The sequence below is a fragment of the Mixophyes fleayi genome, chromosome 10, assembly GCF_038048845.1.
Source record: "Mixophyes fleayi isolate aMixFle1 chromosome 10, aMixFle1.hap1, whole genome shotgun sequence".
Classification (NCBI taxonomy): domain Eukaryota; kingdom Metazoa; phylum Chordata; class Amphibia; order Anura; family Limnodynastidae; genus Mixophyes; species Mixophyes fleayi.
In genome coordinates this window covers 8,819,437-8,839,284 of record NC_134411.1, presented here as the reverse complement: position 1 = coordinate 8,839,284, position 19,848 = coordinate 8,819,437, and the positions used below count along the sequence as shown (strand labels likewise).

At 40.5% G+C, this 19,848-nt stretch overlaps 1 protein-coding gene across 1 annotated transcript in view; it reads left to right on the top strand.

Moving 5' to 3' along the window:
• Positions 1–17,562, top strand: part of CDHR5 (cadherin related family member 5) — a 50,946-nt gene extending 33,384 nt beyond the window's left edge. Inside the window, exons 6-13 of the mRNA XM_075188542.1 lie at positions 1,721–1,811; positions 4,444–4,535; positions 5,315–5,521; positions 7,978–8,094; positions 8,446–8,512; positions 10,611–11,603; positions 16,066–16,235; positions 16,899–17,562. Coding sequence (XP_075044643.1) covers positions 1,721–1,811; positions 4,444–4,535; positions 5,315–5,521; positions 7,978–8,094; positions 8,446–8,512; positions 10,611–11,603; positions 16,066–16,235; positions 16,899–17,387 — 2,226 coding nt within the window. The 3' untranslated portion in view covers positions 17,388–17,562. The remainder of the gene's footprint in view (positions 1–1,720; positions 1,812–4,443; positions 4,536–5,314; positions 5,522–7,977; positions 8,095–8,445; positions 8,513–10,610; positions 11,604–16,065; positions 16,236–16,898) is intronic.
• The last annotated feature ends 2,286 nt before the right edge of the window (positions 17,563–19,848 follow it).

Here is a 19,848-nt window from a genome sequence, read left to right as displayed (position 1 = left end):
CACTATTATAGCATTGCATTATGTGAGAAATGTATAACATTATTAACTGATTGTTAATGGTAGATATAATTATTTATGTTGCACAATTTGGACACATAGTGCCCGAATAATATAATAACCAAATAACTTTGTCCTCTTAATATAACTGGGGAAAAAAATCCCCCATAAGTTAATATTAAATTAATTTTGCCCCTTAATCAATAAATAATGATTTCTCAAATAATTTAAATGTCAGTGGTGCTTTCTCTTATGTTTTGAATGGCAAATTGCTCAAGCAGCATGTTTGAGCTATCAAAGCCATTTAGAAGCAGGTATTCAAACTGTCCTGTCCTGTCTTTTAGATAGCGGTTTAAAACAAACCGCCGGTTGTTTGGACAAAACTGCCAGCGGTTTAGCTTTTTCAATCCACCACACATCTGCATCCATTTTAAATCGCAGTCTCAAACCACCGTATAGTAAATGCGGCGGTTTGGACCTATAAATCGCTGGCGATGTGTGGTGGTTTAAAACCGGCACCAAATTAGTTTCTTAGTAAATCTAGCCCCATATCTGTTACTATTATTGGACAGGAATGTAGTTAATAGCCCCTTGATTGTTATAACCAGCATTGATATAAAAATGATTTTTGCAGTGTGTGTGTGTATATTAGAGAATTTAGACTGTAAGCCAGAATGGGGCAAGGACTGATGTGAATGAGTTCTCTGTACAGCGCTGCGGAATTAGTGACGCTATATAAATAAATGGTGATGATGATCATCCCAGCATTATTGAGGAAAGTTCCAGTGACGCCACCATGTGACTCCACCAGGGCCTTTAAGGACTGGCTCAGTTACTTGCAAAGGGGGAGCTGAATCAGCTATCCTATGTAAATTATTGCTACTCAGTGGCGCACGCAGGGGGGGTTCTGGGTCTCCAGAAACCCCCCCCCCTCCGCTAAAAAGTGCCCTACATGTCGGCACTGTAGTATACAGCAGCCGCGGCGCTGTCTAAGAAGCGTCCGCGGCGGTGCTGTATTGTATACAGCACCGCCGCGGACGCTTCTTTGACAGCGCCGCGGCTGCTGTATACTACAGTGCAGCTGAAACGGAGCTGTCGCGCATGCGCGGCAGGTCTCTAGGATTTTTTTTTTTCCCCGGGGGCGGAGGAAACCCCCCCCCTCACAAATCCTACGTGCGCCCCTGCTACTATATGTAAGGTAAAACTAAGATTGACAATGGTATAGCTATAGCCATAGCAGTCCATGTGATTGTTGTAGGGCCTAGCAACACAAGTGGCCCTGTCCCAGAGGAAAAATGTACCTTAAAATATGAACTTAATATGGCTTCATAACAGATTTAAATGAACAGTTTTATGATTTGGAAAATAAGGATAACATTATATATATTATATGTAGTTCAGACTTATAAGTCATACTGCTTAGGGAAAGAAACGCAGGAGTCATTTTCAGGAAGGACTTGCAGGGGTGATAACCCGGTAATAGTTTACTAAAATGCTCAAAAATTCATTCAAAATCTATTTTGTTTGGGTTTTTTGTAAGGAATTTTTTTTGACCCAGTAACTTTTCAAATCAGAAATTCTTTCCTGCCTACTACATATATAACTAGAACACAGAAGAATAAGTAAAATGGGATCTTTGAATTTGTTGGTAACTTATAAATGTATTAATGCTAATTACTTACATTTTATGAATGCTCATAAGTTTATGTTATATTTATTTTAGAAAGAGCCTTTACATTTAACGCCTGGCCCTTTATATGCTGTGGATGGAGATTTTTCTATTAATGCCCCCATTGACTACAGTATTGTTAGTGGTAAGTATAAAATATCTCACTATTGCGCTTTTAGAGCTTTTGCTTGGCAATCATTTAAGCCTCTTGTGTTGTCCCTTTAAAGACTTTACACCCGTATGTGAAGAGCTTAGCTGATGGGAGCCTTATCTCTAATAATAGATATTGGAACAGTTAAGTAAAGCCTAATAGAGAATTGCCTACTTGATTGCTTTCAATAATGAAGAAATTGTCCCGACTACCCTAGTACAACTATGGTACGATTATTGTGAATACATAAGCACTTTAAATGCCTGTGCATTTTTTCCTGCATATTGCAGTTGTATAAGTGCCAAGTTCCTGATACACAAGTGTTTATCTGCTCTATGAACTCTGGGGAAAGCATCATAGAGCTTATCAATACACATGGGTTTACAAATACAGAGGGCAAGCTCTATGTTCAGAGGACTGAGGTTCGCAGGTGTTGAAAACAATGAACAGTCACACCATTAAGACCACTGACAAGTCAAGTGAATAACATTGATTATTTCGCTACAATGGCACCTGTCAAGGGGTGGCATATATTAGGCAGCCAGTGAACAGGCAGTTCATGAAGTTGATGTGTTAGAAGCAGGAAAAATGGGCAAGCGCAAGGATCTGAGAGATTTTGACAAGGGTTAACTTGTGATGGCTAGACGACTGGGTCAGAACTTCTCCAAAACGACATGTCTTGTTAGGTTTTTCTGGTATCCAGTGGTTAGTAGCTACCAAAAGTGGTCCAAGAAAGGACAACTGGTGATCAGGTGACAAGGTCATGGGCTCCCAAGGCTCATTGATGCACGTGGGGAGCAAAGGCTAGCCCATTTGATCCAATCCCACAAAAGAGCTACTGTAGCACAAATTGCTGGAAAAGTTAATGCAGGCTATGATAGACTGCTGGTAAAGAACATAAATTCAACACTAGCCAGCCCTGCACCTTCCAGGAATCAATCCTCAGAATGAACATCCCCTCCTGACCTTGAGTGGTTCCTTATATCCAGGGTCAAATTTCCAGAGTGCTTTTCTCTCCCTTGGCAAACTCCTGGCTCTCTCACTCTTATACATTGGTGGGTGCTGGATCAAGGGACTGGGGGGGGGGGGGTGGAGATGAGCTGTCCTTCCATAGTGGCTCCCATGCTGTGCTTCTGACAGAATGTCTGGACCAGGGAAAAACAATGGATACTAATTGGCCTTTCCTACCTCCATATTTAGGATAGCACTCATCCCCTCCTGAGATTAACCCCTACAAGCTTTTTCAGCCAGATCTAGCTTTCAGCTGTTTAGGACCTCTTGTAGAGAAAAGAGGGGAAGAATAAATGCAGCTACAGCTTCCTCACCTGTGTCCTGGACACCACCTGATCCTTACTCATAACCCAGCTAGCTTCACTTTAAGAACAATGAGTAATGGCTTCACTGCAATTTCAATATCAGTATCAAGATACAATAAGCAATATAATTTTTTTACAATGAATAGCATATAGTGAAAAAGTCTTTTATATAGGCATGGCTGCAATGTCCTCTTATCCACAAGTAATTAGACACTGCATTTGTACTCAGGTGAGCTGGGGAACATAAACCAGGGCTATAAACAGTACATGTTGTTATACTCCACATTTTGTGAGAAACGAGGGACAGACTGGTTAAGGGGATATCAAACTCATTTCGTGACAGACACCATGTAGATTGGTATATGTAGTGGGTACGATTCAGAGTGAGACACACGCCCTTTTGCATAGTATATATCAGAAAGTGAATGTACACAACTTTGACTGTTCAGACCTGTGACTTTTTGTCACACACCACTCCTTACACCTGAAGAGTCATGATGGGGATAGAAGGGGTGTTCTAACATAGGTAATGTATAGTAAGGTCGTATGGATTCAGACTGGGACATAGTGACAGAAGCGCCTGAAAAGGGCAGGTGTAAGTAGTAGAATATGACGATGATGATGATGAACATCCGAACTAGCGAACCGCTTGTAATTACAGGTTTGCGAATAATTCACAGGCGCTTATTGATACTTTAGTAGTTGCTTGACAATAGATTAGAATTTGCTGAATGTGTTGTAGCAAAGATCTTTCTTCTGTGAACATGTTGGGGAATTGGTCCTGCTGTATTAGCTAGGGTACTCAAGTTTAAATGATGCTTCATAGTGTGTGAGGAGTCTGTCTGTTATCAAGCGAACGCATCTGCTACTCATTCAGACCTGGACCCAACTTCATCTCTGAATGCTGCATACAAGCACACACACTTTTGCGTAAATTCTTTAATCGCTAATTACGCTTACACTTGCGTTCCACTCTGAATCAGACCCAGTGTTCACAATGCATTATACTAGGAGAGTTCTGTGGCATGATAATACAGGAGTAACGAGAAATAAAGCCAAGGCAAAACTGAAGGGGGGGGGGGGGGAGCAGAATATAGATAGCACTAGTGGCTCCATTAAAAAATTGATCAAAACTACTGAAAACTATTTAAGTAAAAAGAAAATGACTGAAAGGTTTTTTTTCTGAATATTGTGTTTATTATGCTTTTTGCATTATATATGCATTATTTGGTCTGTTGTATATTAGCCATTTACTGATTATCCACCAATAAACTTACTGAAAACTTCTGTCTTTCTTACTTGCCCCAAAGGGAATGACGATGTGTTTGTTGTGCACAGTAATGGAAACATAACAATGAACAGGTCAATAGATACACTGGGAACGATAATACTCCAAGTTATGGTAGGTATTGATGAATGGGCTGGAACTGGAAGTGACAAGCTATATAGATCTCTAGAGTGCTGATTCTCACAGTACAATGTTTTCAATGTAACAAAGGGCCTGAGAAAATAAGCTAATCCAAGTAGTGAGCGAAAGGAGAACATTGTGATAGCAAATTGAAAGGTAACGACCTTCATAAATCCAATATGTGAAATCGGTACTAAATTTAGGTGCCATGTCCTGTTTAATTTTTAATAAAACAAATTTATTTTTCTGACATCGTTGCCATATAAATACAAATGTCACATTCATGTTGGTTTGTGTAAGGTGAGAATTAGTTCCTATAGTGAAAAAGTAGAATGCCTTCAAAAACCAAATAGTGTGCGGTCTTGGAAACTTATTGATGATGCCTATTTAATTAGTTATCTGGTCATTTGGCAGCATAACAAAATTGGACGGCAGATGATCATACACATGTAGGGATGCAAATATTGGCTATCCAGATTTTATTGTCAGTTGTTGGTGGTTGATGGGAACCCACACAAGTAGCAATGTCTGGCTAATTTAATTGTATTTGATTAATTTGGATGACAAAACAGTGTGGCTAGATTTAAGTATGTGAGACAGGTAAAACTGCATATGGTCTTTCATTCAGTGTGGGACCTTTTAAGTTTCCTACCTTATACCTAACAGATAAACTAGGTGGACCAAGCAAGTCTTGTATATAATCCCTGACTGTATATGATCCCTCACAAATGTTTTTTCTTGTTATGATATTGTGTTTTTGCTTTCTTCTCCAGGCTTTCCAAACTAATGATTTCTCCAAATATGCCACAACCACAGTGCAGATTGAAGTGAAAGAGAGGAACAATTTCCCACCAATTTTCCAAGTGCCCAATTACTTTGGCAGCATTGCTCTACCTTCTGAAAGAAATAGCTTTGTCAGAGATTCTAATAACCCAAATAATCCTCTTCAAGTGTTCGCTGAAGATGGAGACTTCCCAGATGTAGGTATCTTGGACTATGTTAATCTAAGACTGTATAAAACAAATAATACTACATAAATTATTTATTCTGTATCCATGTAACATCAAGGTCCAACTCAGGGCCAGATTAACCATAGGGCTAACTGGGCTACAGCCCAGGGGCCTATGGCATCCAGGGGGCCCTTGAAAGTGCTCTTTCCCTGCAGTCCTTCCCCGGCGCTCATCAGTCTCCTTACTGAGGAGATCTCGTGAGTCTCACTCTCACGAGATCTCCTCAGGAAAGAGCGTACAGCGAGCTGGGGAAGGAGGTATGTGGGGGGGGCGGGGGCAGGCAGGTCGGATCACGGGGGCGGGGGGGGTGGGCAATCAGCTCGGATCACAGGGGGGGGGGGGGGGGCCTCACGGGGGAATGGAGGCCCTCTTAGTCCAGGGGCCTCCATTCCCTTAATCCGGCACTGGTCCAACTATATGACAATGTTCTGCTATTTTTTTTTAACATCACTTATTTAATTTACCCTTCAGTATAGTCGGTTTTTACCTTTATAAAATAGGTGGGGAAAGTTATATTATAACATTATCACTTGGTTGAAAGCTGTTATGTCCAGAGCTATCCTGCTTTTAGGAGTCAATTCTATTGGTGTTTAGCATGTTTTGTGTTTTACATTATGTAATTTGGTCCCCATTCTAATTGCATTCAAGTTTTGCTTTGTATGAAGCAGGACATCTCCACTATATTTACTTCACATTGCTATTTTAAATGATTCAATCCAATTCCACTAAAATCATATTTATTTTTCAGCAACTCATTTCCACGGTAACCCATCAAAGGTCAGCCTTACAGCCGACCTAGAATAATGTATTGGAATTGAAAGAAAATAGCTAGGTTAAATTATTAGAAAGGGAAAAAGTACCAAATCAAATAGTTCTTGACTGTACAAAAATAACTTTATGGTTGCAACAATAAGGGGTTTATTGACTAAACTGCAATGAGCCACAAATCTAGAGAAAACAGCTGGCTATTGCAGCTCTTCCTTTAATTTATCATGGAGTTAAATTGCCTTAACCTGTTTAATGCTGGTCACTGCAGTCACTATCATGTGACCCAATTTAACAAGCAGTGAAAAGCTAAGCTAAGCTTTTCTGGAGGGAAAAGCTTAGCCTGAGATGGCGTTAGGTTAGCTTTTTAAACAGAGTCCACAGGACTTCACCGCCACCGGAGAGGATGATCCTCATCTATAGCTGGATGACATTGCTCTGCAAATGCGCGACTTAAGGGGTTTGCGATAAATTCCAGTGGCAGTTCATTTTGTATTATGGTGGTAGCCACAAATGGTAAATAGACTCCTAAGTCTTTTTAGGTTGTTTATCCTGGTCTATACATATGGGTCTTTGACTGCAGGGAGGATGACTTTATGGTGGAGGAATTGAAGCCATTGCGGTGTCCTGGGATTGGCTAGTAGGGTGATTAGGCAGAGCAGCCAGAGGAGGGAATTCACCTTAGCTAGGTTAGCAAGCTAACCCTTCCCTCCAGAAATACTGCTTAACTGTCACAAATGGAGGTTTGTATCTACGCCCCTGTTATTAACAGAGCTTTAATTTATTTTCCATGCCCATCAATATATGGTGGCTGAAAAATGGGATTTAACTAAATATGTAACAAAGTGGGTAATGTTAGCTGTAGATGTATGTCTTGTTGTGAGCACAATCGAACTGACATTACAGACTCTGGTGGGAGGGGTCAAGTATCTTGTCAGTTTTTACTGTTTGTACTTGTTACTGAGTAAACATGATTTACATGGCTCCACCACACTGCATCCAGTTTTTTATTAACACCAACTTCCAAGACCAATGCTGAAATGGAGTTAACTGTTGAATTGGCAATCCTGAATAAAGCTGTAACATAACCCCTGTTACCCACACTCCTGAGTTGGTCTGTTTATTCTAAGTATAACCTTTTCAGGTGGGGTTTGAGTACAGGGCCAGCAAGCTGTGTGGTCCCCATCGGTTACCACACCCCCACCCTATGGGTTCGGCATCCCCGGTTCCTCAGACTAGGAGTGTGCCAATGCTGGGACATTACATCACTCATTCAGTGTTTCAGGCCACCTAGGCTCACCTAAGGATACCGCTGGCACTTTTTGGGCATCCTGCCATTTTGCAAACAAACTGGTGCAGGAACATGGTTGTGTCAAACTCACGTCTGTATGAAACAAAGTCCATCTACATCATCTTCAAATGAATAAACCTACCTTTGTATAACAGAGTGCCGGGACTTTCTTTCCAAACGTTTTTGTTTCACAGACATTGATTGTTTATTAGTTGGCACAAGTGACATTCATAATAGTTGAGTAAAAATAAGTTTATATTCAATATTTAAAATGATTATATGTTCATATTAATTTAGCTATCACAGAATTCAATTCTGTAAAATGTTTCATAGAATGTCTGATTCCATTTATTTTTATTTTTTTTTGCAGAAAGTGAATCCAGCTGTCATATATAAGATAGAAAATAGCAGTGATTTCACTGTTCTCCGTGATGGATATATTTTAACGAACACTGTGATCACCTCCCCGGGAACCATTGTAGTACTGGTGAGTTTTGTTTCTTCATAATGTTGGTAAATCTGTCCCAAGTAGTGGCAGTCAATATGCTGCCTAAGCACATAGTAGAAACAATTGTCAATATCAGTTAAAAGAACATAGTGTTGATGCTGAAAACACATTGGGGCAGATTCAATTATCGCTGATGTGCGGCTGAACAACACCACAACTGCAATGCACTACACTTTCTTGCGCATCTCTATGGGGTGCGAGGCAAAATCTGTTCCTTGGCGGTGGAGGCGGTACATTGCCAAAAATTGAATCGGCTCTGTTGATTGCTATGTATTCATTTGTTAAGTGACCCTGTAGCATATTTTTTTATTTTTTTATCCATTCAAATAGGTGACAGCAACTGACAGTACAACGGCTGAAGTAGCCTCAACCATAGTCACAGTGGAGGTCATTCCAGGTAAGCTCCTCCCACTGAATTTATGTTAATTCACCAGTTAAGTCATGTATTTATCTAGTCATCTGTTGGGCACATGTCTTCTTAGTGATGCATGTGTTTTTCAGTGAATTATTGCAGAGATAGAACAGTAATACTGTCCCTTCCCTAACTTCAACCAAGGAGCATGGGGTGTAACTAGGAAGATCAGCTCAGAGTGGTAAGGTATGAATGGAGTTAAACCAAGTAAGATAATGTCACGTTATCAACAAAAATGATCTTTTTGGGTTTCTGCTCTGTTGAATACATGAAATGTTGAGAATCAGAGAACAGAAGACGGCAGCGAAAATATTGTCAGTTTTGAAAAGATTTAATATGTAAGAATGGGCCTCGTTTAGATGTCTTTCTATTGCGTGCAGGAAAAATATTGTCTTCTTTCACATAGAGCACCGAAATGTTGGACAGCTTTATTTTTACAATGCAATTTAAAGTTGAGCTAGGAAACTCCTCCTCCAAACTCTAAATCTGTCCACTCATTTTAGTAACATGGTTTTGCCAAAGTGCAAATTTGCTTTTTTATTTTTGCTTTGTTCCTAACTGTAAGTGAGGTGCAATGTGTTTACATCAAGGAAGAGGTAGATTTAAAAGATCATTAAACCCCCAAAATTAACAGATCTCATGCAACCATTTCTTATCACTCATGCAAGTCACAGTTAGACACAGCAATAACTGCACATTCCTTCCCAGCAACAAACCATTCTATCTCACTATATACTTCAACAAACCTTCACCATAAATATTTTTCCCATGATTCCCCTCTTGAGATTGTTCCTATTTACTTACTTTTACCATGACCCATACTGATCTCTAAAATCAGAGCTGTAAAAATTTTTAGTGCCTGGGACATGAGGAAAAAGACCTAAAATATTCATAAATAATTCAGCGTTGCACCCTTGGTGGTCGCCCCTCTCACATAGCCCTAGTTACGCCCTGTCTAAAATAACTATACCTCATTTACATGTTGCCAAAATGGTAGCACTTTGAGTCTTTGGTACTTAATTTTGACCCATGTCATCTTATTTACTATAATCACATAGTAGCAGGGCCGGATTTACCACTAGGCAACCTAGGCAATTGCCTAGGGCCCAGAGGTCCCCAGAGGGCCCTCCCAGGGCCGGCGGTGAGACCACCCTTTAAAAATGGGCCGCTACTTATGGGCCAGTGCTATATGCTTGCCCCCCTGGCTAAAGTCTGCCAGCCAGCTCCTGAATAGGGGTATATGTTATGCTAAAAAACTATAGTGCTATTTTTTCAGGGAGCGGGCCCCAAACCAGTATCTTCCCTAGGGCCCCATGAGGTCTAAATCCGGCTCTGCATAGTAGAGACATTAAAGACAATACTTTGAAATTCGATTTTGTGTTCAAATTTGGCTTTCTACTACTTACTTTTCACCCTTGTCTGGTTATTTAGCATAAGCACAGACATTACCTTGAAATCACTCTGATTTGCGTATTGACATCTAACAAAAGCAGACTAATTCAAACAAGATGTTGAAATTACCCGGATTTACGTTTTGATTGACAATAAAACTTCTCAGAATTTAAAAGAAATTTCGCACCATTATAGAAAAGGGCAGAGGCTTAAAAATTTCCAAGTAATAATAAGTGACCTCTTTCCACCAAGGGGAGGTTATATTTTTTTTTTAGAAATTGAGCACTGCATTAAGATATCACCAGCATGCAAAGAATTGATTTTCTTGAGGAATTTGTGTTATGGTGAAGAGGACTAGACCAAGGTTATACCCTTGGGTGACTGTGAGATACTTGATGAGGTTGTTAGTTATGGTGAGGTCATACCTAATAGTGATATTCTGTGTTTGCTTTCTAGTATATAAACTAGAAAAGGTATCAGCTAGCTGCCTACTTTCCATGTCAGTTTTTGCCCTATACAGTTGTACCAACAATTCAGTTCAGTAACAGTATTTGTTTTGTGGATGTACCTATGCCATTTATTTCTTCAAATCATTTTGTACATTATCAGGATACAAATCTCTGTATCTTGAAATGTCACTTTCAAATCAGAGGTAAAATAAGGACTTATCTTTGATATTTCTATTGTGCAGCTACCACGACTGCTCCCACGACCACAAGTACAACCACAACTACAAGAGCTTCGACCACAGTAACAAACACCCCAAGGACAGGCTCTCCTACAACATTTAGAACTGGGCCTACACCAAGTGTCACCCCATTAAGGAGTACCACCACTGGGACAGGCACAATTACATCTACAACCCGTAGTACTCAGACTACAACAAGTACCACAACTGGGACAGGTACCACTACAACTGCAACTCCTAGTACTCAAACAACAACAAGTACCACAACTGGGACAGGTACCACTATATCTACATCTCCCAGTACACGGACAACAACAAGTACCACGACTGGGACAGGTACCACTATATCTACATCTCCCAGTACTCTGACAACAACAAGTACCACAACTGGGACAGGTACCACTACAACTGCAACTTCTAGTACTCAAACAACAACAAGTACCACAACTGGGACAGGTACCACTATATCTACATCTCCCAGTACACAGACAACAACAAGTACCACGACTGGGACAGGGACCACTACAACATCAACTCCTAGTACTCAAACAACAACAAGTACCACAACAGGAACAGGTACCACTACAACTGCAACTCCTAGTACTCCGACAACAACAAGTACCACAACTGGGACAGGGACCACTACAACTGCAACTCCTAGTACTCAAACAACAACAAGTACCACAACTGGGACAGGTACCACTATATCTACATCTCCCAGTACACAGACAACAACAAGTACCACGACTGGGACAGGTACCACTATATCTACATCTCCCAGTACTCTGACAACAACAAGTACCACGACTGGGACAGGTACCACTACATCTACATCTCCCAGTACTCTGACAACAACAAGTACCACGACTAGGACAGGTACCACTACATCTACATCTCCCAGTACTCTGACAACAACAAGTACCACGACTAGGACAGGTACCACTACATCTACATCTCCCAGTACTCTGACAACAACAAGTACCACGACTGGGACAGGTACCACTACCAGTACAACTCCTAGAATTATAACCCCTACTGCTACTGCTCCTGGGGCAGGTGGCACTGCAAGTACAACACCTAGGACTGGCAGCAGCACAACTAGAAGTCCTGTTTCAGGTTTTACTCCTACAGCTTCCACAGAAACAATTTCCTCTACTGGGAAAGGTACTTCCACTGCTTTCACAGGCACATCCACTACCCGCACAGGTACCATTAAGAGTAGCATAACTGTAGCAATTAACACAACACGTAACTCTCCAGGTACAGACTCTAATACATATTCGACAATCAGCACAATGACTACCCATGTTAATAATGAAGCACGCACCACACTGAGTAACACAATTGGTACAATTATTCCTCATAGAACTACTCCTGGGGTCAGCAGTGTCTGTTTTGTTAAAGGCTTTTTATGTTAGTTGAATTATTTTATATTGAATTCTGAAAAGCACAGGCAACCAAGGACTGGCAGAGAGAAAGAGCAAGAGAATAACATTTGCCAAGGAAAATTAGTCTAGCTGCTCTGTTCACAATAAATTCTAGGGGGGAAGGACTCAATTGGCCGCGTTACAAGTAAAACTAACGCGGCCTGCACATTATTACCATTATTACAGTAATAATGCGCTTTATTACCGATATTACGGTAGTTTCAACGCCAGCTTTTTGCTCTCAGAAAGCCGGGTTAAGACTACAGTAATAACGGTATTAGTTTTAACGCCGCGGGAATTCGGGGAGAGTTGAATTCCCCCCTAGGAGTGAGAGTATGGCTAGAGAAAGACCAGTAAGAAGGAAATTGCAATTGTCAGTGCAGGAGATTATGTATATATGAATTATGTTTTGTGTGAAATATGTGCGTGTTCCTGAGATATTTCTTAGATGCATGTAACAGGATTGAGAGTCAGATTGAATATGGGAACAAAGGACAATTCTCAGTCAAGGAAGAACCCTAGGCAGCAAGCTTGAGGTTAGGAACTAGGAGCTATAGTAAAAGCAAAATAGAGGGTTGAAGAGGGATGGAGCGAAGCAAAAGAGAGGAAATTGGGAATAAAGCTACTGCAGCTACTGCCTAACGACAAGAAGGGAATATCCAACCCTTTGGAGAACTTGAGTAAATAAAAAAGAAAGAGTCTGGCACTACTGTAGCCTTATAGATATATATAGTATAGTTACTGGGAAGATGTAGGTACTGTGCTGGGGAAAGATTGAAGAAATCTGCCTAAAGTTCTGAAGCCTCAGGGTAATTCCAAAGTGGCCATGTGTCACCAAGCATTGTTATTAGTTGGGGAAACCACAATGTAACAAAGGCCTATGTTATCACCAAGTACCCTTACATTAGTGGCAAAGTGAACACAAACCCAATAGCTTTAGATCAATCCTGATCACACCATGTAATAATCAGTCTTATTCAGTGTTACTTTATGATTCAGTGCAATATTACCATATGCAGGTTATACACTCTCACAATCCACAGATCAGAAAATAAAAGGCCTAATATTCCTAATGCTTAGTAGAATAACATGTAGCACACAAAATGTATTTGATCATGTGCCCATGTGGCCTACAATACATCGAGAGGATGAGTAGTTTCAAATGCAAAACATATTCTCAATATGAAGAATGGTTGGGAAGCTGACAATTTATACCACCAATATAATAGTGGCCCAACGGCATTAAAATTGTATGAAATTCAAGTGACTAAATCTAATTAGAGATGGTGACCATGCCAAAACATGAATAGAGCAGAGACTAAATACATTTACGAAATTCGAACGCTAGTCCCATTAGATCTCAATGTAGATTTGAATTCAGATTCTTCCTTTAACCTGGAGACTCTAATGTTCCCTTTTACATCAGTCTTTGAGATTAACTGTAATCATACAAACATCTTACAGATGATCAGGTGATGGTCTGAGAGGGGAAAGGATTGGTAAAGAAATCAGATACTGTACAAAGTTGGGGTAAAACAAGATGAAGACAGTGGGCATCATTATGAGTAGGAAAATCAGCCCATTGAGAGAGGCTGAGACAGGAGATTAAAGAGAGTAGTTTGGGGGGGCAGAAAGATAATGTGGTCCATCAATCAGAATATTGTAATAGTCCAAGGTCATGCAGGGATGTCAGAGATTAAGAAATTATTACAGCAACACGCAGATATGAAGGGTTGAAAATCCATACAATATGTATTATACAAAATGGGAACTTGAGTGAATAAACAGGAAGGAAAACTAGAAGACTAACCCCACCTCCCGGTATGCTTCCAAGCCTGTAGGTGTGGGTGAATGGAGACCACCATGTGCAATGACTGTAGATTACGCAGTGTCTGATTGTGTGAGTCATGTTTCTGTTATTGCCAGGAGGTCAAGATTGAGAGGAAGAGGATGAATGGAGGTTAGATCGTTACAGATAGAGCTTGCATCCTGGATATGGGTTGTTATTTTTTTTCTCTGAGTGCTGAAAGAAAGATATAAAGTGCCAATAGATCAAGTCAAATTTATTTTAAAATAATAAAAATAAAAGATTGCACTTACAGAGCCACTATGGGCCTTATGTAGAATTGGATGCAATTTACGCTTAAATGTAAGCATAACTTGCATCCTGTAGTTTACTCTGCATTCAGAGTGTGACTCTGAATAGTATGCAAAATGTGTACATTTAGTAAGATAGAACGTAGGATACACTTTAAGCATATCATACACTACGAGCCGTAAGCCCAACAAATAAACAGAGCTCAGAGCATGGGAAATCTGCTGGGTATAAACATAACGGCATAAGAGTTAAGAGGTCATTCACAAGAGCTCTTAGCAGAGCTAGTCTAGTGTCTTTGTTTGTGTCATTTACCTCTGGTGCACTACAGGTCCCAGCATGTCCTGGGTGCCATGGCATGCTGGTACTTGTGGTTCACAAGGTGTCAGCATTCCCTGACAGCCACGGTCATGCTGGTAATTGTAGTACTGCAGACACCTGTGTGTTTAACTACTTAATGGGGCCAAAATTGTTAATTTAATCCATTTTTCACATTTTTACCCCACACCCACCGCAATAGGCGTGGGAAGAGCCTTAGTGCTATTCAGCATGGGGTCGGTTAATCCTAAGGAGAGCCAGCATTTTTTTGCAGCCACCATCCCCCTAGGGAATTCAGCCCCATGGTGACCGGCCTAGTCATGGTTGTCACTGTGGCAGTGGGACCCCATGCTGCAGGTTTTCCTGCTATTGTACCACTAGCCCTGGATGGCACAGACTAGTGCTGGTATTAGCAATTTTGGAGGGACATCACACTTTTTGTCCCCCCAATTTTTCCAGTACCAGCCTAGAGTGGCAGCACTACTGCTGGTTTTGGCACATTTATGGGAACCTCATGCCCCTCTCCCCTCCCCCCAATTGTGCCAGCCAGGGGCGCACGGAGGATTGTCGGGGGGATTTCTTCCCGCCGACCGAAGAAAAAAACAAACAAAAAACACGAGAGAGAGCTGCTGCGCATGCGCCCGTGCATGCGCAGCAGCTCCGTTTCGCCGGCGCTGTCCTATGCAGCAGCCGCGGCGCTGTCTAAGAAGCGTCTGCGGCGGTGCTGCATGCAATACAGCACCGCCGCGGACGCTTCTTTGACAGCGCCGCAGCTGCTGCATAGGACAGTGGCCACTTAGTTAGCGCAGGGGGGGTTACTAGAGACTCAGAAACCCCCCCTGCGTGCGCCTCTGCCAGTACCAGTATAGACTGGCAGAAACTAAAGCTGGCTTAGCTTTTATTGGGCAGAGGGCCATACTCCTTTCTTTAATTAATATTTTCTTTGTACAGCAATGACTAGATCTGTGCTGATGTTCATCATGCAATCTTACACCAGAGAGGAAGCCGCCACTACAGATACACCTGCTAGAGGCCTATCTGTGGTTTCTTCCGACACTACATAGTATTAAAGGAGTGATAACTCCCTTAATTTACTACGGCTACGCCTGCCCGACCCTTATATGTCTTAGTCTAATTTCAGACTGCAATATGTTCCTTACTACTAGGCATGCGCAGTCAGGAAAAGCTCTTCTTCCGCTTCTGTGTTAAATTTATGTCGGACTCTACATGAGCCCCTATGAGCAAATCATGAGTTGACCCTTCGTGTCCTCTGGCTAAGTGTTTCAAATGAAGGATCACCTATAGAAACTGCTGAGCAGGAGGATATGGAAGAAGTTAACCCATGTTGTGCTCAGGTTGTTTTTGGCTCTATAGAGGGAAATCTTTTCTTTTTTTTATTTATTTAAAAAATAATAATAATTGACCCGTGACCTATTGGAGCCTTTGTTTTCTTTCAGTGCTTTGACTTCTCAACAAAAAAATATGAAGATTCAAAAGATTCATTTGATTTAATTCTTGTCTGTGTGGTAGTAATCACTGCTTATATTTCATTACATCCAAATTCTATGATAATGTATTTAGTTTCTACATTGCTCACAGTGCCAATTTCTTTTATCAGCCACGGATGATGTATCGCAGGCAGACAAATATTATACTGCCACCGACATGGCAGCACTTGGAGCATCCCTGGCAGTTATCCTTGTTCTATGCTTGATTGGATTGGGCTATCTTATTAACAAGCAGTACGGAAATGCCATAAAGGAAAAACTGGGGAAAAACGATGGATATGTAAGTAATACTTTGATTTTCAAAATCAAATCCCACTGAGAACAAAGAGAAAAGAATTTGGGGAGAAGCTGAAAAAAGGAGATCCATTATCAGTAAAGATTAAAGGGATTACGCTAGCCATATCTATGACCCCATATATATGATACATGTTTATGTCTCTCCATTGATTTATAGAACTGGCCACATATTGCCAGTTACACACAATACCACTGCTTCAATTTACTGATGTCAAAGTCACAGCGTAATAACCATTAGCTCTGTGACTATCCAACCTAATTACATTGGTGAAATGAGGTGTCAGAATGATATAGTAGTATGTGGGCCAGAGAATACACACTTTTAAGGCCGTCTTGCATATTGTGTCATCCCTGTAATGAAGCTGTTCTTCAGAGGACCCCCCATTAGAGAAGAAGAGGGCCCCATGGGGTATGACCCTCCCCCCCATACACACATTATAGTTCGGGTCCATATGATGCACTTTGACATTTACTAAAATGGACATGTTTGTTAATTGTCGTCAATATATACTCTTCGTTTAAACCCCTTAAAACATGTGTTAATTTGATATGAAAATGTATTTGAAGAGCAATGAGTTACTTAGCTGGTGATTCCATTCTGAAATCTAAAGACACATCATTTATTAGGCTCCTTCTCTCATTCTAGAATTCTGGAGGCTCGGACTACAATACTGAACTCATGAATGACGGAGATAGCGCTAACATAACAATGCCTACAAATCTGGATTCTGACAATGGTGGTGTCAGCAATGAACGGCCAATAACATCTAGTATGTACCTGGGTTCAGCTGCTGCACTAAGTCCTATTCTTTCAAGTACTTCAACTGATAATCTGCCTTCAGAGACAGCAGAAAATGAGTCTGATTCTGATGACACAAAGGTGAAGTCAATCCTAACTAAGGATCTCAAGGAAGATGTTGGTTACAAGTCAGTGTGGTTTAGGGAGGACGCAGCACCAGAAGTGGTTGTGATTGAGGGAGTTGAGGATGGGGAGGCTGATGATGAGGATGATGATGATACAGAGGAACAAAGAAATGATTTTAATGATAATTTTGATTTTGATGAAGACGAAGATCAGGATCTGGACCCAACATTCAACGTTATAAATAATGACAGTAATTTCACTACATTGTAACATATCAAGTTGAATAAATGGTTTTGAACCATTCCATATATAAAGCATAGTCCAACCTAATAAGTCATTTTGCACAAAAACACCATTGCTTTCAAATAACTAGTGACCCAATTATGTTTAAAAATATCTAGAATATTTATTACATAGCATGGTGCAAGTAATGCATATGTGTAGTACAAATGGCAATCAAAGTAGTGCATGTCAGACTTAATAAAGAAAATGCCTAAATGATTGCTGTGGGTTATAGCACATTTGGATTATGTGTGCTATGTTATGGAAAAGTCCTTCAGATGTAGAACACTTTGTATTGCACTCTGGGACAGTGGAGTGACCCGAGACAGACCCCTACATCCAGATTATTATATAACACATCTTACTCTATAATATACAACATTGCACCAAAACTCCCCTAAATGTACAGGGTGAATGTCACACAAAATGACACCTTTGGACCTTTGGCTAATAAAGAGGAACCGAGCTGCACCAAATATATATATATATATATATATATATATATATATATATATATATATATATATATATATATATATATATATACACCCATTGCCTCAGTTACAGTTGTAGCCATATGAACTAAATGTGTGAAGGATTAGGGGAATTGTTTTTCACAGTATGTATACAGCTAATCTAAACACATAAGATTAACATAAAACCAGAGAATGCCAGGACTTTGCCATCTTGTAAATGTATTCATTCTCAAATAAAGAGGAAAAATGTAATATATTCTAAAGTGATAATTTAAGATGTACTATAAATATCTATTTCATGATGTATACAATATCAGTTGTATAGTCCACTGCATGTTGTACGAGTCCTAATAAATGTTGAATTATTACTGCAGTGTGTTTAAAGTTAGACACAAGCAACTTGCATCAATATTGCCCAACTACATTTATGTACATGCAGCATACAGAACAGTCATGTCGTTCTGTAGACTACATGAAATTCTCTTTACCTGATCTTTTCCATATGCTGTTTATGCACTGGTTTACTGGAGATGGGAATTTAAATATGATAGTATTGTATAACCATCATTCTGTGCAGCAGTCTTCTCCTTATAGTATAGGGGTATTTTATGTTCCCATATACAGAGCAACATGAGCAACATGGATTTAGCTTCCCAGAAATAGTAAGGTACATGTATAAAAGTGTATTTGGCATAAGATTTATAGTTTTAATTTTATTTTGCACCATATTTATTATCTTCTATTCTATGATACGCCCCCTGGAACAAGTGTTGAATTTCTGATGTTGCAAGCTGCTAGAGCAGTGATGGGCAAACTACGGCCCGCGGGCCAGATCCGGCCCACTTAGAGGTTCTATCCGGCCCGCCAATATTTTAAAAAATTTCATTAAAATATGCATAAAATTATTAGGGCCGTCCCTGTGTGTCAGAACCTTCATTTTGATGTCTTCCCAGCTATTTCCTCCATTACACTTCATCCTCCTTCCTAAAAGAACACTTCCTATGTCAATCACTCAAACACCTGCCCGCCCCCTGATGGCTGAAAGTCATGTGAGAAGAGATGGGCTGGGCCATATACTAAAGCGGATTTCAATTGGCTGCTGTGTTGTCAGTTAGTGGCTCACCAGAAAGACGGATCTACAACAACCTGCTGAAATAAATGCTGTGTCTGTACGATCGCTGCACTTATAGAGGTAACACTGCTATATAACACCCTCCCGTCCCATTCAAAACATTTGTATTATATATTTCGATATTTAAGTTTTTTAAGAAATTATATTGGCCCGCCTAAAGTTTTTCTTTTTTATTTGGCCCGCTCCTGAAAAACCCATCACTGTGCTAGAGCATAGTTACGACACCAACATAGCATAGAAAGAAATGCTGCAGTCGTAAAACAGAATAAAAGTGTCCTGCTGGTCGTAAAAGTAATTATAGCAGTACTTGGCTGCCATGAAAGCGATGATTTAAATCCATAAAGGTTATTGGCGCTCAAGATTTTTGTGTGTCTGTGCCTAGGTTTTTCTGTTAATAATTGCATTTCAAGGAGCACATCCACTTTCTAGTCCTTGAAACTGCCCCAGAATAATAATCTGTGCCAAGTGTTGTGGGTTTATGGATCTACCTGAAAACATCACCTACTTAATTTTACAATTTTTCTCCTAAAATACTGCTCAGTTTAGCTTCATTTAAGTTTTAAATTACTCATGAGAGTGAGAGGACATTGGTTCTGCCATTATTACATGCACTGTCGGGCTGGGACATGAAGGGCCCACCAGGGGATGTCATGGAAAGGGTCCACCAGAGGGGGTGTGGCCATCCACCCAAGTGTGTGACTAGACGGGGCATAGTCAGCCCACCGAGGACATGGCTGGTGTAGCATATAAGAATGCAGTGTATGCAAAAAGGTCCAGCGGAACAGTCAACCAAAATCAGGACTGTCCCACCAGAATCAGAACAGTTGGCAGCTATCCTGCT